Source organism: Saccopteryx bilineata, chromosome 2, assembly GCF_036850765.1.
Source record: "Saccopteryx bilineata isolate mSacBil1 chromosome 2, mSacBil1_pri_phased_curated, whole genome shotgun sequence".
Lineage (NCBI taxonomy): Eukaryota > Metazoa > Chordata > Mammalia > Chiroptera > Emballonuridae > Saccopteryx > Saccopteryx bilineata.
Window position 1 is genome coordinate 382,435,254 of NC_089491.1, and position 20,945 is coordinate 382,456,198.

General features: G+C 38.4%; 1 protein-coding gene across 6 annotated transcripts in view; it reads left to right on the forward strand.

Annotated features, from left to right (window-relative positions):
* STXBP4 (syntaxin binding protein 4) overlaps positions 1-20,945 on the forward strand; it is a 171,129-nt gene that overhangs the window by 42,067 nt on the left and 108,117 nt on the right. For all 6 annotated transcript variants that reach the window (XM_066263993.1, XM_066263992.1, XM_066263996.1 and 3 more), the window contains 3 exons: positions 2,820-2,916; positions 7,428-7,519; positions 17,153-17,242. In XM_066263993.1, the coding sequence (XP_066120090.1) occupies positions 2,820-2,916; positions 7,428-7,519; positions 17,153-17,242 (279 nt within the window). The remainder of the gene's footprint in view (positions 1-2,819; positions 2,917-7,427; positions 7,520-17,152; positions 17,243-20,945) is intronic.

Sequence of the window (20,945 nt, forward strand, 5' to 3'; positions counted from 1 at the left end):
AACATATTGCTAAGTAATTTCTGAGTCAAAAATATTGCTAATCAACATGCAAAAGAAGTTTACTCTCACTTGTAATTAGGAGAATTCAAATTAACAAACAACATACTATTTCATATACAACATACTGACAATAATTACAGTGTGAAAATATAAACTGCTGTTAAGAGTGTAGAAAAATGGCAATGTTTATATACTACTGGTGTGCATAAATGGTTTGGTAGAACCAGTTTAGAGAGTTATTTTACAATACCTTATAAATTTGACTATGTATGACTCTACATTTCCTCTTTTAGGGATATACTGTAGAGATGTCTGTACACAAAGACATATATAATGTCTTATAATGAAAACCAAATTGGAATAATTATAAAAGACCATCAATCAAGGAATGGCTAATAAATCGCAATCTATTTATGCAGTCGGGATACCATTTCAAGCCAAAATAATTGAGCTCGTTTGCAAACTGTTGAGAAACTGTGAAATCATAATATGGAAGAAAAAAAATAAAAATAATCTGTAAGAATATCCTTTAGTACTTAACTATGCATGTAAAATTTTAATTACACAAGAGTGCATATTATTAGAGGATTCGTGTGTTAATGGCATCAAATTATGGACAGGAAGGACGTATCAACCTTAGGACCGTGGTTCCTGTTGAGGAACCATGGAGAAAGCTTTCAGCTAAGTTATTAATACCTCTGTCTTAAAAATAAATATAAATTTCAAACAAACATTAATGAGGATTTGATGTTAGCAAGTACATGGGTGTTCTTTGTATTATTATTTTTATTTTTTGGAAAATGTGGAACATTTTTGTGACTGAAAGAAAAGAACACCAAAGAATTAAGGATCATTACTCCATCTTATTCAAGGAAGGGTGGGCCTAGAATGGCAGACTAAGCTCTAGACTAACTTTTGAAGGAATTGTTCCTGATGTTCTTCCTTCCTCCTGTCATCTTCTCTCACTGTGTCCCGCCATCTACACACTAACCAGTGTGTTTTGGACATAGTGTATGTATCTTGTACATACTTTCATTAAATTACGTATTGTAATAATTACATTCATTTACATGTTATCTTCACTTTACAGACCATAGTAGTGACTATATCTTATTTGGGCATCCCTGTGCCTGACGGATAGTAAGCACTAAATAAATATTTAATAAATGAAATGATGAATGACTGAACAAAGGTAGAAGAAATTTATAAAGGATAATTATCAATATTAAACTTTACCTATGTTTTAGCTTTGATATGATTGACACAGAATATGTCCTTGCCAGAATTCAATAACAGAACATCCAGTCAGGGCCTGTGCATTAGCTAAAATTAGCTTTTACTATATATATATATATATATATATATATATATATATATATATATATATATATATAACTAGAGAACATAAAATAGCAATGGTCTCCATTAGAAATCTATTTTGCTCACACCAAAATAAGCCTGTAAGAAGTTAATCTGAGACTGTCACGGAGGTTCTACATCCGACTGTCTCTCTGCTCCAAAATCTTTATCAAGGTCACCCATGAACCATGACCCAAGTGCCTACTTGAAATCTAGCAACCAACCTTCCTTCTTTCTTTCCTTCCTTTCTTCTTTCCTTCCTCCCTCCTTCCCTCCCTCCCTCCCTTCCTTCCTTTTTTCCTTCCTGTTCCCTTCCTTCCTTCCTTCCTTCCTTCCTTCCTTCCTTCCTTCCTTCCTTCCTTCCTTCCTTCCTTTTTGTTTTAATTAAGCCCAAAGAGAGATGGAAAAGGGGACAGGAAGTGCCCACCCCTACTTTTGAAAGAATTCCCAGAAGTTCCTTACAGGACTTCGCCTTATATCTCCTTGGCCTACGCATGACCACATGGCCTCAGCAGCCTGCAAAACAGGTTGGGGACTATCTTTTAGTTGGATGACAGTGTTTCTAGCTAAATATTGTGGTTCTATTACTAAAGAGCAGGGACAGAGTGGACATTGGAATACAACTTACAGTCTGAATTTTTAATCAGTTATGGTTGCTAAAAGCAGAAGATAGAAAGTTTTCAGAGAAAGCTTTCCAGTTTACTATTTAGGTAAGCCTCCTCATAAGCAAGTCAAAAATCAGAATACTCTGTATTTAATTCAGTTTTCATCAACTTTATTTTTTATCTCAAGTGAAAGATATCAACAAAATACCCATTCTTTACAGCACTATTTATAGAAAATAATGTTACAGATTGAATAAGATTTGCTTGCCATTTTTCTTCTGCCGTTTCACAGATTTTAAACTAGTGAAGAGTTTGAGCCTGACCTGTGGTGGCACAGTGGATAAAGCATCGACCTGAAAATGCTGAGGTCGCCGGTTCGAAACCCTGGGCTTGCCTGGTCAAGGCACATATGGGAGTTGATGCTTCCAGCTCCTCCCCCCCTTCTCTCTCTCTCTCTCTCTCTCTCTCTCTCTCTGTCTCTCTCCCTCTCTCTCTCCTCTCTAAAATGAATAAATAAAATAAAAATTTAAAAAAAGAACCTAGAAATTAAAGGGAATAATTATTTAAAAAAAAAAGAGTTTGAGTTTAGGGTCTAAGACTATGCTTATAAGTTTAGTATGAACTACAGTGCTAGCCTGGGGGTGGGTGGGGGGCAGAGGTGGTGGTGGAATTGGGAAGGTGGTATTTTATGGGAAATTAATCCATACAGAGTCAGCAGACTTTCTCTGGGTATCTCATTCGGGTCACGGTTTCTGATATTGATTCTTTTCACTGGGTTGTAAAATGAAGTTCTAATGAAAAGTTTTATTCTTTTGAGAGTTGAAAATTTGCTTCATGTGGGTTTTTTCCTTCCAGGCTCTACAGTACCTTGGTATTCAGCCCACAGAGGAACAGCAGCAAGCCCTGAGACAGCAGGTGAAAGTAGACCCCAGGGGGACGGTGTCTTTTGGAGGTAATATTAGGCACATTGTGTTATGTCAGCGATTTCCAGCCGATGCGTTGTGGCATACAGGTGTGCCACAAGAATTTGTAACCATGCAATAGCTGACTGTTTACTCAGGGGTGCTGACTTCTTTTCCCTTAGCTGGTCAAAAGAAAAAATGACAACAGACAACACAATAGTCATCCTGTGTGAATGAATCAAAATTATGCCTATTTTTTAATTAATTAATTTATTTATTCATTTTTAGAGAGGAGAGAGAAAGGGAGGGAGAGACACAGAGAGGAGAGAGAGACAGAGAGAGAGAGAGAGACAGAGAGAGAGAGAGAGAGAAGGGGGGAGGAGCTGGAAGCATCAACTCCCATATGTGCCTTGACCAGGCAAGCCCAGGGTTTCAAACCGGCGACCTGAGCATTTCCAGGTCGACGCTTTATCCACTGCGCCACCACAGGTCAGGCATGCCTATTTTTTTAATTATGCCTATTTTTTTTTTTTGGTCAGGTCGGCAAAAAATTTAATATTTTTTTGGTGTACCGCAGAATTTTAGTGTGCCATGAGATGAAAAAGGTTGAAAATCTCTGCGTTTGATTCATCGCATAACCTTATTTAAAGAGTTATTGTGACTCATTTTCATGAAGGGTTCCTCTTTAGACGGGGAGAGAAAAAAATAAGACCTCATCTATTTCAAAATTTTTCTATCAGTATTGTAAAGACTCAGCCAGAATTACTGGTCAGCAGGAAGGGAGAACTTTCTCAGAATCTTTTGGCTCAAAAATATTGTCATTCTAGCACATTTTTTCCCCTTCTTGCATAAACATTGTTTTAGTAACAACAATAAAAAAGTACAAAATATGGAAGTGTTAAATCCTCGATGGTGATATTCTAATATTTTTTAGCTAATGTTACATGATAAATATTTTTATGATGCTGTATAACTATTCTTATTAAAGGTAGCGTGATGTTGATGTTCTTAGTCGACACGCTGTAATTTTAAGCCGTTCCTCTATTGGGAATTCTCATGGTTTCTCAGCGGTTGATTTTATAATTAATTCTGTAGTTAACATCATAACTTTTGTTTTCCTTTTTCTCAGAATAAATGCCCATAAGTGGTTTTTGGTCTTTGATATGTATCGATAAATTATTTTCCAGAGATGTTTTTTCTGCCCCTAGTAATATTGGAATGTAACAGTTTTTTGCATCCTTGACAGCATTTAGTATTTTTTATTCTTACGCAGCAGATGCAACATGTATCATTTAAAAATTTTTTATTGATTGATTTTAGTAAGAGGAAAGGTGACAGAGAGAGAGAAACAGGAATATCTGTTCCTGCATGTGTCCTGATCAGGGATCGAACTTGCAACCTCTGCACATCAGGACAATGCTCCAACCAACTGACCTATCCTGCCTAGGCTCAACATTGTATCATTTTAAAAAACATCTGTAGTGCTAAAAAAAAAAAGAATTTCACTTCTTGGTTTTGAAGTGATAAAAAAAAAAAAGATACATTAGCTCTCCTCTCTTCTTGAAAATCACCTCAAAATAGCAAGGACCATGAAACACAGTTGCACGTATACTAAAACCACTAGGAAGGACAGGAAAGAAGTGATTCATAAGCAGAGGCAGGTAAAGCCCAAGTAGCTGAAGACATAAGGAAATCCCAATAGGGAGGAGCTGACTTGTCCCTGAAAAGGACCGACAGCATCGGGTACTTCCAAAGGCTGGGTGGAGGTAGGGCGTGTACAGCAGGATTGTTGGAAGTCAGTATAAGGAGCAATTACCCACGCTGTTCCCTGCCCCTCTCAAGCACTCCAGCAACTAGCACTCCCTTACACTTGCAGAGGAGAATCAGTGTATTCTCTTGAGAAATGAAACCAGAGAGGTTTGGATCTATAGTTGCAGCCAGGGGATTTGGGGGTCGTGTATGGTGGTGACTTACTGCTCACAACACGCTTCCAGATCGCTCAGTGGAGTGAGTTCGCAGCCATGCTTCTACTGAGGTGGGAGACTGTAGGAGTCTCTGAAGGTGCCCGACAAACTGTCAGCTTGGCCACCTGATTGCTCTAGGGAGGAATCCGCCAGTTGACACGGCAAGTGATGTGCACAGAATTTTCAGTCAACATTTTGATGCCTCCTTCTTCTCTAATATGAACTCTCAGCCAAGAGCCAATGGGCATTTGGAGGCACCCTCCAAAATAAAATATAGAGCCCTCAGCTATCAGACAAATAGAAAAAAGGGAATTCAGATAAAGCGAAATATTGCAAGAGTAGAAGAGAACTTCAGAAAAACTACCATGTATTTCTCCATGTATAAGATGCACCTTTTTTTTGAAAAATTTGGGGTCTAAAAACTGGGTGTGTCTTATATAGTGGTTGTAGATTTTTTTACTTGCATTTAAGAAATGTGGCATTTCAAATGCCATAGATGGAACTGAGGACGAGGCAATATATGAAGACTGATTCATCATCAGACACAGATGAGGACAAGCTAATGGATGGGAGTTTTGACAGTGATGAGGAGTTGTATGAATTTTATAATGAATAAAACTTGAGTTCAGTAACTTTATGTAATACATATTTTTTTCAAATTTCGGGCCCCCAAAATAAGGTGCGTCTTGTACATTGGAGAGTCTTATAAATGGGGAAATACAGTATAACTAACATCTTTAAAAAAATAAGCCAAGATAAGGCACCCATGAAATAAGAGTAGGATATTATAAAATTGGAACAGAGAATTAGAAAACAAGCCTTCGATGCCTGACCTGTGGTGGCGCAGTGGATAAAGCGTCAACCTGGAACTCTGAGGTTGCTGGTTCAAAACCCTGGGTCAAGGCACATATGGGAATCGATGCTTCCTCCTCCTTCTCCCCTATTCTCTTTCTCTCTCTGCCCCCCCAAAATAAATTAAAAAATAAAGAATTCTTGGAAATTAACAATATAATAGTCAAAATAGTAACATTTCAGGATAGATAAACAAATAGGTCACACTTCATGTCCAAGGAAGGTTATCGTTTGCTTGGGCTGCAGCAGGCAGTGTTATGTACCAATCAAGAGTCTATGCAGGGCCCTGGCCGGTTGGCTCAGCGGTAGAGCGTCGGCCTGGCGTGTGGGGGACCCGGGTTCAATTCCCGGCCAGGGCACATAGGAGAAGCGCCCATTTGCTTCTCCACCCCCCCACCCTCCTTCCTTTCTGTCTCTCTCTTCCCCTCCCGCAGCCAAGGCTCCATTGGAGCAAAGATGGCCCGGGCGCTGGGGATGGCTCCTTGGCCTCTGCCCCAGGCGCTAGAGTGGCTCTGGTCTCGGCAGAGCGACGCCCCGGAGGGGCAGAGCATCGCCCCCTGGTGGGCAGAGCGTCGCCCCCTGGTGGGCGTGCCGGGTGGATCCCAGTCGGGCGCATGCGGGAGTCTGTCTGACTGTCTCTCCCCGTTTCCAGCTTCAGAAAAAAAAAGAGTCTATGCAGCCCTGGCCGGGTAGCTCAGTTGGGTAAGAGCATCATCCAGATATGCCAAGGTTGTGGGTTTGATCTCTGTCCAGACACATACAAGCATCAACCAATGAATCCATGAATAAGTGGAACAACAAATCGATGTTTCTTTCTCACTCTAAAATCAATAAATTAAAACAAACAACAGGACATGCCTCTGAGTCAGACCGTAAATGGAATCCTGTGCTGTTACTTATTTGCCAACTGGCACTGGGGGATTTCAGATAATTAACTTGGCTTAGCCCCAGAGGCAGATTAAGGTCAATAGAGGCTCCAGGCGCAGAAGAAAATATTGGGCCCCTTAAAAAAAAGAGAGAGATGGGGAAAATAAAAATATATGTTAACCATATTTTTAAATAAATAAAAAGTATTATGTACTGTTAATGTTAAAATTACACATATGAAACCAAACTTGGTGTCATTAGAAAAAAGTGTCAAGTTGGGGTTTTGCGGGGCCCTTCAGAAGTCGGGGCCCAGGGCACACCTGGTGTGCCCGCTGTTAAATCCGCCTCTGCCTAGCCCCAAACTGTAGGATGGAGCAGATAAGAGGACCTGACTCATAAAATTCTGAGGATGAAATTGCAAAGCACCATGCCTAGGATATAGAGGCGCTACATAAACATTAGCTGCTGCTATTATTATTATTATTATTATTATTATTATTAAATCTTGCGTTCTTCCAGCTAGAAAAAAATGTGAATCATGTCATTGTCCTAAGTTTCAGAGAAATTTCTACTCATAACTTAAGAGTTGGAGGAATAGCTATGCCTGTAATATATATTTGCTGTATTATTATCTTAACTGATTTATTAACTTCAGCAAGTTTAAGTGAAGTAAGTTAAAACCAGTTTATGTCTTACTTTTTATTTGAACTTTCATTTATCTGTCACTTCAGTTAATACAATTTTAAGGCAACTTATTTAAGTAAGTTCAATTTTAAGCATTAGTTATAACACGTAGCTTCAAGTTCATATAGAAAAAGATAAGATTTATTTAGATGAGGTTAAACGGCATTTTCTTACTGAAATCTGTTCCATTTTAGATTTTGTCCAGGTTGCCAGAAACTTGTTTTGCTTGCAGTTGGATGAAGTTAATGTTGGAGCCCATGAACTTTCCAACATATTAGACTCACAGGTAGAGTATGTCCTCTAGAATTATCTCCATTGTACTTAAATCATAAGTCTTGACTGACATGTGTCATGTACGTTGGCTTTTTTTTTTCATGTTTTACTTGTTTTTTTTTAAGTATGCACAGAATCGCTGCTTCTTGGATAAATTTATAAAATACAGATTAATTTAAAATCAAAAGTAAAATTTTGTCTTTATCTCCTGTCACTATATCCTCAAGCTACTCCCATCCCTGATTTTACTGAAGAAAGTACTCATATCATAGGCATATACCCTGTAAAGTGTTACAGTGAACCATCCTCACATAATCAGCATCCAGATCAAGAAACACAGCATGAGAGAAATATGTCATGAGGACCCTGATGCTCTCTTATCCCATCTTTCTTCCTCTCTAGAATATTTCTTGCCTTAAAATTAACTTAGTCTATTCATATAGCTAGACCACCTTTCTTTTGGTTGGTGTTTTGGTTTGATTTTCAATGATTATAAATATTTCTCTTTTTTTTAAACTGTTATATAACTTTTTAAAATGTATCAAATTGGATCTTAAATACTGTAGCTTTTGATATCCATAATCATTTATTTAAAAGAAAATTCATGTATTAATTCTTATTCTCAGAAATTTATCATCTTTCCTTTTTCTGTTAACTCTTATTTCTTTTTTTTTTTTTTTTTTTTTTTTTTTTTTTTCATTTTTCTGAAGCTGGAAACAGGGAGAGACAGTCAGACAGACTCCCGCATGCGCCCGACCGGGATCCACCCGGCACGCCCACCAGGGGCGATGCTCTGCCCATCCTGGGCGTCGCCATGTTGCGACCAGAGCCACTCTAGCGCCTGGGGCAGAGGCCACAGAGCCATCCCCAGCGCCCGGGCCATCTTTGCTCCAATGGAGCCTTGGCTGCGGGAGGGGAAGAGAGAGACAGAGAGGAAAGCGCGGCGGAGGGGTGGAGAAGCAAATGTGCGCTTCTCCTGTGTGCCCTGGCCGGGAATCGAACCCGGGTCCTCCGCACGCTAGGCCGACGCTCTACCGCTGAGCCAACCAGCCAGGGCAACTCTTATTTCTATTCCACATCAACCTAGAATGTTATCCTGATATATTACAATTTCAAGCTTACAGCATACTTGAAAATCTTTTATGATCAAGCTATCATTTTCTTATAAAAATTTAAATAAATTAAAATGTATTTGTTTCAATTCACTGTATTCATCAGCTCTTACATGTTAAAATTTTATTCTGAAAATTTTAATATGTAAGAATTGAGTTGCAATTATACTTTTTATTGGTATATAATTAACCCAAAAATAAATATAATGTAATATTTTATCAAATATTTTTTAAATTTAATTTTTAAAATATAAATTCACATCTCAGTTGATAGAAGGATTGTTTGCAATCCAGGTCAGTGGAATAAGATTTCTATATTCACATGGGCATTTCTGGACTCTCTATTCTACTGGTGATTTTGGCTTCATAAGTTTTCTTGTTTGTTTTTTTTTCTTTTGGTGAGAGGAGGAGAGATAGTGAGGCAGACTTCTGCATGTGCCCTGACAGGAATCCACCTGGCAACCCCACTTAGGGCCGATGGTCGAATGCTGAACTATTTTTAGTGCCTGAGGGCAATGTGCTCCAATAGAGCTATATCCTCAGGGCCTGAGGCCCCACTCAAACCAGTTGAGCCACTGGCTGCAGGTGAGGAAGAGTAAGAGAAGAGAAGGAGTAAGTGGTGGTGCGAGAAGCAGATGGTTGCTTGTCCTGTGTGCCCTGGCCAGGAATCGAACCCAGAACATCCATATGCTAGCTGATGCCTTATCTACTGAGCTACCGGCCAGGGCTAGCATCATAAGTCTTAATATCTGCTAAGGCCCATTCTCCCACCTCTTTCTTTTTTGTAAATATTGCTTGGCTAATCTTTGCTCTTATTGTGTCCATATATGTTCTAGCAAAAATTTTGATGTATTGAATTTATATATTATTTTGGGAAGACTGAATATCTTTATAAATTTGAATATTTCTATCTGTAATCATGTTTTGGCTTTTTGTTTATTTCTATCTTTTTGAATAGCATATAGTATATTTGATATATTTTTTTCAATATAAGCTTTATTAAACTTTATTAGATTCATTTCTAGTTATCGTATACTTTTCGTGAGTATAATAAATCATTCCTTTTCTTCTATTAAAGCTTTATATGTATAGAGCAGTTTTAGAATCACAGCAAAATTGAGGGAAGATACAGACATTTCCCGTATTTTCACTGCCTTCGCACATGCACCGCCTCCCTTCAGAGACTTCCTGTGCCAGAGTGGTACATCGGTTACAGTCGATGAACCGGCACCAGCCATTTCCAACCGGTGTGCTGCCAAACGTTTTAAAACATGCAGTACCTGACTACTTACTTGGGGGTGCTGACCTCTTTTCCCTGTTAAAAAACAACAACAGCCAACACAACAATCTCTGTCTGCTGTGAAAGAATCAGAATTATACCAAATATTTTTTTCACGTCAGCAAAAAGTATAGAATTTTATTAATTAGTTTATGTGTGCTGTGGGATGATAAAGGTTGGCAATCAGTGCCCTTCACTGAGACATCAAATCACCTGAAGTGCGTAGTGCATATTATGGTTCACTCTTGGTGGCTTTGGACAAATACATAATGATGTGTATTGATCATCATAGTATCATACAGACTAGTTTCACTGCCCTACAAATCCCCTGTGCTTCACCTGTTCATCTCCCCGCACCCCACAGTCTCGCCCCTGGCAACTAGCGATCTTCTTATTGTTGCCGTAGTTACACGCCTTCCAGAAGGTCATTGAGTTGGAACCATACAGTATGTAATAGCCTTTTCAAATTGGCTTCTTTCACTTAGTAATATATAAAGCTAAGGTTCCTCTATGTCTCTTCATGTCTTTTTAGCACTGATTAATCTTCCATTCTCTGGATGTATCACAATTTATTCATTCACCTACCAAGTTGTGACAGTTATGATTAAGACTGCTTGCAAACATTCATGTGCAGAGTTTTGTGTGGATATATTTTCAAACCCCTTGAGTAAATACCAAGGAGTGCAACTGCTGGACCGTATGGTAAGAGGGCGCTTAGTGTGTAAGCAGCCACCGAGCAGCCTTCCCAAGTGGCTGTGCGGTACCGCATTTCCGCCAGCAATGAATGACGGTTCCTGTTGTTGAGACTGAGAGTTAGTTCCCCAAGCCCTGGTGGCTGGGCAGCTCTCAGATCACCCAGGTCTCCCAGGAGGGAGCTGCTGATTTTTCAGAACTGATCCTGTAGCATTTAGGGGTAGGAAAGCTGGAGGTGTGAGAGCACAGTTTTTCTTCCAGTGATTTAGATGGTGTAAGTTTACCTGCTTAATATTGACAGTGAAGCATTGTCTTCTTACTGCCAAACAGTTCTCAAAGCTGCCATGCCCGTTTGCTAGGAACAGCAACAGTGATTGGGTGGCTAGCCCTAAGTGAAGTGGGGAATTCAGAGCACTTTGGAGGAGCATGCGAAGCTCTCATAGCAGCTGCAAAGAAGTACTCATGCTCCAAAGCAGTAATTTACTTCCTTCTCGCCAATATGATTTTAGGACAGATAAGACGGTATTCAGCCTATGATACTTTGCCAGCAAAAGCAAAGTGCTGACGGTAGTTGTGCAAGGTCTTCCGCTAGCCGATAATTTACTGTCTGCAGCTCAGAGTGTTGGGAAATAGCCATTTATAAGATTTCCTTTGTTGTATTGTGCTCTTCAGCATAAAGAAGATATCCTAATAAAATGTTGGCTTTCTTGTTTTCTTTCCCCACAGGAATCCACAATAGGAATACATTTTATTTCACCCCACTCACATGTAGAACTGAAACAAAAGTCTCAAAGAATTACTTATCTTTTCTGCATTGTGGCATTCTTTTCTTTTTTTTTTTTTTAAGTGAGAAGTCGGGAAGTGGGGAGACAGGCTCCCACATGCGCCCTGCCCAGGATCCACCAGACAACCCCCTTACAGGGCAATGCTCTGCCCATCTGGGGGAGCTGCTCAGTTACTCAGCAACCAAGCTATTTCAGTGCCTGAGGAGAGGCCATAGAGCCATCCTCAGCACCCCGGGCCAACTTGCTTGAACCATTCAAGCCATGGCTGCAGGAGGGGAAGAGAGAGAGGGAGGGGGAAAAGGAGGGGTGGAAAAACACATGGCCGCCTGTCCTGTGTGCCCTGACTGAGAATTAAACCTGGAACATCCTGGGACATCCATACACCAGGCCAGTGCTCTACCACTGAACCTTTTCCTCTGCCAGGACTGACATTCTTATTGAATAATCGGTTCTATTTCATTTCATATCTGGTGTTACAATTCACTAATGGGTCATGTATCACAGTTTGGAAAATACTATAAAAATCATTGCTTGTCAAGCAGCTCACCAGAAACAAATAAAAAATATTTCACTATTTTGTAGTATAATTTTCAATTTTTTTTTTCTTAGTTAAAGACAGTATAAACCCTGGCCTGGTAGCTCAGTTGGTTAGAGCACTGTCCCAATACATTAGGTGTGCAGGTTCAATGCCTGGCCAGGGTACATGCACTAATCAACCGACGAATGCATAAATAAGTAGGACAACAAACTGATGTTTCTCTCTCTCTCACTCCCCTTCCTCTTTCTCTAAAAATCAATAAAATAAAAAATAAATTTTATTAAAGTATAATACCTCATCTGAAATGTATCAATTGACCTGCTGGTTAAGGACACTGACAGGCTGTGAAGTTGGGGAAATCCCACCATGGCTACCCCTCAACCATTTTGTCACAAACAAGAGACTCATATTTTATAATCCATCTGTTAGGGATGCTTTTTTTAAAAAACTCATATGTTTCCTTTTTTGGCTTGTCTTTTTCTGAACTTATTTTTCAAAAATATTTTACTGATGCATAATGGACACACAGTCAAGTACAAAAACCTCAAACATACAACTTGATGAATTTCTACTAGCGTCTCGTGTATAATCACCACTCAGAAGGCTCCTTCGTGTCACCTGTCCAATCAGCTGTGTCTCCACTTTTCCAGTAGGACCACTATATTGATTTTCATCAGCATAGATTACTTTTGCCTCTTTTTGAACTTCATAATAAGTAAAATGATACATTATGTGCTCTCTGTGACCAGCTTCTTTTTTTTGCTTGTCATTTTTTTTTTTTTTTTTTTTGAGTCATAAGATTTCCTGAGATGCTGTCTTTGAGAAAGGGAGATTTGCTGAGTCATTATAAATCAGACTTACTTTTGTTTCGTTGACAAAAAAACTTTTGGTTTTGGAATAAGATGTCATTTAGAACCAAAAATATTTTTTTATTAATTTTAATGGGGTGACATTGATAAATCAGGATACATATGTTCAGAGAGAACATCTCCAGGTTATTTTGACATTTGATTATGCTGCATTCCCATCACCCAAAGTCAAATTGTCTTCTGTCACCTTCTAACTGGTTTTCTTTGTGCTCCTCCCCTCCCCCAACCCCCTCCCTCTCCTCTCCCTCACCCCGTAACCACCACACTCTTGTCCATGTCTCTGAGTCTCATTTTTATGTCTCACCTATGTATGGAATCCTATAATTCTTAGTTTTTTCTGATTTACTTATTTCGCTCAGTATAATGTTATCAAGGTCCATCCATGTTGTTGTAAATGATCCGATGTCATCATTTCTTATGGCTGAGTAGTATTCCATAGTATATATGTACCAAAGCTTTTTAATCCACTTGTCCACTGACGGATACTTGGGCTGTTTCCAGATCTTCGCTATTGTGAACAATGCAGCCATTAACATGGGGGTGCATTTCTTCTTTTGAAACAGTGCTATGGTGTTCTTAGGGTATATTCCTAAAAATAAAATGATCTTACTGTGATCCTAGTCATCATTGCTATATAAAAAATTTACATATTGCTGTACCTACTGCTGGCACCAGGTACCATGGAGAAAAGTCAAGGTTGGAGCCAACACTTAGCAGTATTCTAAACTTAGAACGGCAGACTCTAGCTTACCTTAAGATGATGGGTTTACCCAATTAATTAAATACCATAAATGACTTGTCTCAAAATCACAGAGAGAACGCTCTAAATTCCTTGGTGTAGACTTTTCATAATTTAGGTTCTTGCCAAATCAATTTAGTGGATTGCAACCACCATTTCAACAAGTGAAATAAAATAGAATGGAAAATATTAAAGTGAACTGTACGGGATAAGTGTGAACAATGTTTCACTTAAACTGGGTCATGATGTAAATGACATTTCACATGGTGTTGTGTAGCAGTAAATACTTTATAGCCACTCTACTATATACCCATCTGTAATTGGTTAAATATATATTGAACAGTTAAGATGTGCATGGCATTGTGCTAGATGTTTTGGTACTTGTTATTAAGATAAATAAAAACTATAATGTCAACTGTAATTTTTAAAAAATGATAAGTTAAAAAAAAAAGATAAGCAATAAAAAAAAAAAGATAAGTAAAAAACTCCAGCCTGTTCCTCAAGGAACTTAGGGTCTAGTGTAAGGAAAGTTATATACACAAATAATTATAGTTTAAAAATATATTGTATGATAAAACCATAATAATAAAAGAGCTTAGAATATTCAGGGAAGGTTCATGACAGAGTAGGCATTCGACTGAGTCTTGAATGGTAAGTAGGATTTTATCTGCTCAAGAGGTGAACAGAGAGTGATAAGAGGACTTGTGTGAACAACAACAAAAAATATACACACAGCGTGATGGTAAGCAGAGAATGGTCTACTTTTTAAAACAGATAATCTGGTGCATACGGGTCAGTGAAGGAAGTTAGGCCTGCAAGGGTAAATATTAAACTTAGATGTTTGTACTTTTTAAAAATATGTTTATATTTTTTTATTTTAGAAAGAGGAAGGGAGAAAACGAGAGAGACAGAAACATTGATCTGTTCCTGTTATGTGCCCTGACCAGGGATCGAACCAGCAACCTCTGTGCTTTGGGATGATGCTCTAAGCAACTGAGCTATCTGGCCAGGGCAAAGTTTGACTTTTTTTTCTTTTTTTTTACCAATGGTCAATTAGGAGCCGTTATGGAGAACATGACATAATCAAAGTCACAGAGAGAATGCTATATTTTAGAAATAATAATCTTATGATAGTGTTGGTTCTCTTGGACTGGGATGAAACTGTGGTAGGTGGTCCGTGTAGGGATCAAAGGCGAGTCCAAATACAGAACAAAAGATCAGTAAAGGAGGGAGTGTGTAGTATGGTCAGATGACTTGAGGAAATGCAACAAGTTATTAAACTGTATTTCCTTCGGAGATGTTCCGAGGGCTCCTTAAGCATATGAAGGCGTTTGGAACTCTGCCGGAAAGTTAATTTTTCTAAATCCTGTATTTCTCCATCTTATGTGGCTGCAGGAGACGCTGTGTTCACCACCACCACCCAGTTCAGGTTTTGCACAAAACTAGTTAATATCCTTTGGAATGCACATTGGGAAGTATCGTTACATTTGAAAATGTATTCAGAATTAATCTAAAACAATATAAAAACGAAGTCTTTGAGCGTGTGTGTTGATACTTACAGAAGAGCGGAGCAGCAAGGGCAGGCGAAGGATAAGACATCATGATCGTGTAAAGTATGGACCGTGACCAGATAGGTGCGCAGAAGCAAATGTGTCAGGACAAAAGGAACCGATCCTGTGTAGGAGGAATGTTTCTCCCCAAATTTGAAGAATGGCCCCTACCTCGGCTATTGTAGGATTTGGAAAGTAAATCTGAATTTATTAATATCCACCATGAATCTTGTTGAATAGTTAGTAAAAATCACAAACTAACGTGAGACCTCTGTGAGCATCTTGGATGGCCATTATGGGCTGTGCGTGAAATCTTGGGTGAACTACTAGCCTTTTGAGCTCTCTTCCTCGTCGATACATGGAAATGAGGTTTTAGCAAGGATTCAATATTGACTATATATAGTCCTTAGCAAAGTATCTGCATGTAGTAACTTCCCAATAAATGCTTATTATTATTTGTATTACTTTTTTCTACTCTGCCTTTGATCACTTTCGCTACTTAATCCTTTAAATCATGTTGTCTGTATTTTTAGTTCTGTTATAACTTCCGCATAGAAGATTGCTATAATTAGACCTGGATTTTTATCATTGAGATTGTCATTGTTTTTTACATTGCAATTAACTGTTAAAGCATTCATGTTAAAAGTAAGAGAGATTGTCAGCTCTGCTATTTTTTGTTGTTGTTATTCATTTATGCATGAATTATTAATATTATCTTCAAGACACAGTTGCTGTGCAAAAACCTTTTTTAAGCCGCTTGGCTGCTATCCTACATTGTGTTTAATTAGAACATGATGTGTGATCAATTAGTGTACTTTACCAGGTTTGTGTAAACAGCCTTGGTTTGTCATGCCCAGCATTCTGCGAGCCTTAAAGACCAGGTGTGTGGAGTGGATGTCTTTAGAATATAGTTTATGTCAGCAATTTTCAGCCTTTTTTATCTCATGGCACACATAAATTACAAAAATTTTGCAACACATCAAAAAATAATATTTTTTGACGATTGACCAAAAGTGTAATTTTGATTCATTCACACTAAGAGCTGTTGTCATTTTTTGACAATCTAGGGGGAAAGAGGTCAGTGCCCCTGACTAAATAGTTAGAAAATATGTATATATTTTTAAGATTTTACAGGGGTAGGAGAACAAGAAGTATCAGATCATTGTTGCTTCACTTTTGTTGTTTATTGATTGCTTATCATACGTGCCTTGACCAGGCAAGCCCAGGGTTTCGAACCGATGACCTCAGCATTCCAGTTTGATGTTCTATCCACGGTGCCACTATAGGCAAGGAGTGTTTTAAAATTTTTTGCAGCACACTGGCAGAAAATCACTGGTTTATGTTCATAGTTCATAAATGAGTCTTTTTGGCCCTGGCCGGTTGGCTCAGCGGTAGAGCATCGGCCTGGCGTGCGGGGGACCCGGGTTCAATTCCCGGCCAGGGCACATAGGAGAAGTGCCCATTTGCTTCTCCACCCTCCCCCCTCCTTCCTCTCTGTCTCTCTCTTCCCCTCCCACAGCCAAGGCTCCATTAGAACAAAGATGGCCCGGGCGCTGGGGATGGCTCCTTGGCCTCTGCCCCAGGCGCTAGAGTGGCTCTGGTCGCGGCAGAGCGATGCCCCGGAGGGGCAGAGCTTCGCCCCCTGGTGGGCAGAGTGTCGCCCCTGGTGGGCATGCCGGGTGGATCCCGGTCGGGCACATGCGGGAGTCTGTCTGACTGTCTCTCCCCGTTTCCAGCTTCAGAAAAATACAAAAATAAATAAATAAATAAATAAATAAATAAATAAATGAGTCTTTTTAACATTATAAACATAGTCTTGGGATTTGGACTTTTAAGGAAAATTATATTCTGAAATAAAAATCATAAAAATGACAACAGACTATTAATAGCTGATAATCATCTCAATTCTAAGTAACAACAGAGTAAGAGTAAGCATCAGTGGGTGAAGTTTGCCCAGATTACTTTAACATTCCCTTTTATAAAATCAAATGACTCCTCAGCCTCGTCAAAAGGGATTTTTATGTTATTTTGCATAATTAGCATTGATTGCCTAATATTTCTCTTATATTTAATGTCGACAGCTTGTCGCCTGTGACTCCTTAGAAACAGAGGAAGTGGAAAGGCTGACCCGTCAAAGAGACGAGGCCCTGAGCGAAGTGGACGCCCTTAAGGTAACCACCCCCGGGTTTTCTGACATCTTCTTTGGAAAAAAGAAAAAGGAAATCATCTTGTGTTGAATTCTGAAGTCTTGGGGCTCAGTTTTATTTTTAATTAAAGAATAATAATATCAAATACCATAATATTGGCCGGTATTGAATATTAATATCAAATAATTTGATATTTATTTCTTCAATTGAAATTTAGAGAGTTCATTTTGTTAGTCCACACACTGTTATGTATATTTCACAATATCCATGTAAGATTCAGTGTGAAGAGTGATGTTGACTCGTACCATCTGATCTGGCTACTTCTCACCCCACTTCTTTTTCCCCCCCCTCGCATTGGTGGCAAGGACGAGGAGCCAAGAGAGCAAACCATGACAATTGTGGGTCCTCCGATGTTCACTGGGAAATAAATTTTCTCCCGGGGTCATGGGCATGCTTCAGGGACATCTTGTTTTGCTAATGTAATTTGTCCTTAAGGCAATATGATTTAGGGGAAGAAAAACACAGTATATCCCAAATATACTTTTAAGGTTTTGATTCTCTCTATATGTTTTCATTCTGTGTTTAGTAGGATATTAAATTTAAGTTATAGTCTGATCTTTATAGAACGCCATTATGTTTCCCAAATCTTCAAGAAAAACAAGATAGCTACTCAATTTACCATTGATTCAACAGAGGAATATATTTGAATAATGGTTTAAATTATTTTCTTAAGTGATATTCTATTGTCTGTTTAATTTTTATTAAAGCAAAACCATTACACCCATAAAAAGAAAGATATTTCCTTGCTACCTTAGTTTTTAAATTCCAACCTCTAGAGGAAGCCATTGTTAAACATATCTTGTTTATCCCTTTACAGACTTTTTTTTAGATAGCCAATCATTTTTTTTTTTGTCGAATTCCTCAAATGAGTGAGATCATATGATATTTTTCTTTCTCTGCCTGGCTTATTTCACTCAACATAATAGTTTCCAGGCCCATCCATGTTGTTGCAAAAGGTAATTTTCCTTCTTCTTTATGACCCCATAGTATTCCATTGTATATATGTTCCACAGCTTTTTAATCCACTTGTCCACTGATGGACACTTGGGCTGTTTCCAGATCTTCGCTATTGTGAACAATGCTGCCATAAACATGGGGGTGCATTTCTTCTTTTGAATCATTGATGTGGTGTTCTTGGGGTATATTCCTAAAAGTGGTATGGCTGGGTCAAAAGGCAGTTCCATTTTTAATTTCTTGAGGAATCTCCATACTCTTTTCCACAGTGGCTGCACCAGTCTGCATTCCCACCAGCAGTACAGGAGGGTTCTCTTTTCTCCACATCCTCGCCAGCACTTACTCTGTGTTGTTTTGTTGATGAGCGCCATTCTGACTGGTGTGAGGTGATATCTCATTGTGGTTTTACTTTGCATTTCTCTAATGATTAGTGATGTTGAACATTTTTTCATGTGCCTATTGGCCATCTGTTTGCCCTCTTTGGAGAAGTGTCTATTCATTTCTTTTGCCCATTTTTTTATTGGATTGTTTATCTTCCTAATGTTGAGTTTTACAAGTTCTTTATAAATTTTGGTTATTCACCCCTTATCAGACATATTGTCGAATATGTTCTCCCATTGTGTGGTTTGCCTTTTTATTTTGTTCATATCATCTTCAGCTGTGCAAAAGCTTTTTAGTTTGATATAGTCCCATTTGCTCATCCTGTCCTTTATTTCCCTTGTGCATGAAGATAAATCAGCAAATATGTTGCTGCGAGAGATGTTAGAGAGCTTACTGCCTATGTTTTCGTCGAGGTTGCTTATGGTTTCATGACTGACATTCAAGTCTTTTATCCATTTTGAGTTTATTTTTGTGAATGGTGTAAGTTGGTGGTCTAGTTTCATTTTTTTGCATCAGAACTTCACCCACTGATGCCCAATTTTCCCAACACCATTTGTTGAAGAGGCTGTCTTTACTCCATTGTATGCTCTTACCTTCTTTGTCAAATATCAATTGCCCATAAAGGTGTGGGTTTATTTCTGGTTTCTCTGTTCTGTTCCATTGATCTATATGCCTGTTCTTATGCCAGTACCAGGTTGTTTTGAGTACAATGGCCTTGTAGTATAACTTGATATCAGGAAGTGTGATACCTCCCACTTTATTCTTCCTTTTCAAGATTGCTGAGGCTATTCATGTTCATTTCTGGTTCCATATGAATTTTTGGAATATTTGTTCTGTATCTTTGAAGTATGTCATTGGTATTTTAATAGGAGTTGCATTGAATTTATAGATTGCTTTGGGTAATATAGACATTTTAATGATGTTTATTTTTCCTAACCATGAACACGGTTTATGCTTCCACTTGTTTGTATCTTCCTTGATTTCTTTTATCAATGTTTTATAATTTTTCGAGTACAAGTCTTTAATCTCCTTGGTTAAATTTACTCCTAGGTACTTTATTTTTTTGTTGCAATAGTGAAGGGGATGCCAATTATATTTTTAAATAATGAGTGTGTGTGTGTGTGTGTGTATAAAACATATTACCTATATATATTTTTAACTTTTGCAAAATCATGTAATACATTGCACACTTTTTTACAAATTGCCTTCTTCTTTCTTTTTGTTAACATTGTATCATGGGCTACTTTTCCAGTTAGTAATACACAGATCCTGTATGTCAAATTCTTTGTAATGGCTCTCCTATCGTCACATGGTTCCATCCTAGGCTATTTAGTCAGTTTCTTAATGATGAACAGTTAGGCTATTTTCAGTTTTCCATTATTAAAAATAATTCCATCATAAATAACTTTGTAGGTACATCTTTGCATGATTGTATAATTGTAAAAGTATAAATTGAATAAATTTCTGAAAGTGGAATTGTTTTCTCAAAGGTATGGACAAATGAAATTTTATGTATGTTACCAAATTCCCTTTCAGAAGGCTTTTACCAATTCATGTTTTTTCCAAATATATGTAGGCATCACTCCATTACTAAAGGAGTTTTTTATATATTCCTTAGTGTAACTTAGAACCCACTGTTTTCCCACATTTTCTGGTATGACCATTAAGAGTTATAAATATAGTTTTAAAAACAAATTCAGTTTTAAAAAACAGAGTGACAATAGTTTCCTCATATCCTCTTAAAAAATATCTCTGCATAAACCATTAAATTTTATGATTCAATGGATTTTTCAAGGCTCTCAGATCTTTTTCATTTTCTTAATATTTACATTGCTAAATTTAGTGATCTATTTCAGTTTTATATTTGAATATCAGCATTAATTATTAGAAATGTAACTTAAAACTCTATTTGAGTAACATTTCAGCAAGCTTCCCTAAGGAGCTATTCAGTACATCAAAATTCATATTTAAAGTTTATGAAATATAACTGAATATGTATCCTAATGTGACATAATCTTTTTTTCTTTCTTTCTTTTTTTTTTTTTTTTTTTGCATTTTTCTGAATCTGGAAATGGGGAGAGACAGTCAGTCAGACAGTCAGGCATGCGCCCAACCGGGATCCACCCGGCACGCCCACCAGGGGGCGATGCTCTGCCCCTCGGGGGCATCGCTCTGTCTCGACCAGAGCCACTCCAGCGCCTGGGGCAGAGGCCAAGGAGCCATCCCCAGCGCCCGGCCATCCTTGCTCCAATGGAGCCTCGCTGCGGGAGGGGAAGAGAGAGACAGAGAGGAAGGAGAGGGGGAGGGGTGGAGAAGCAGATGGGTGCCTCTC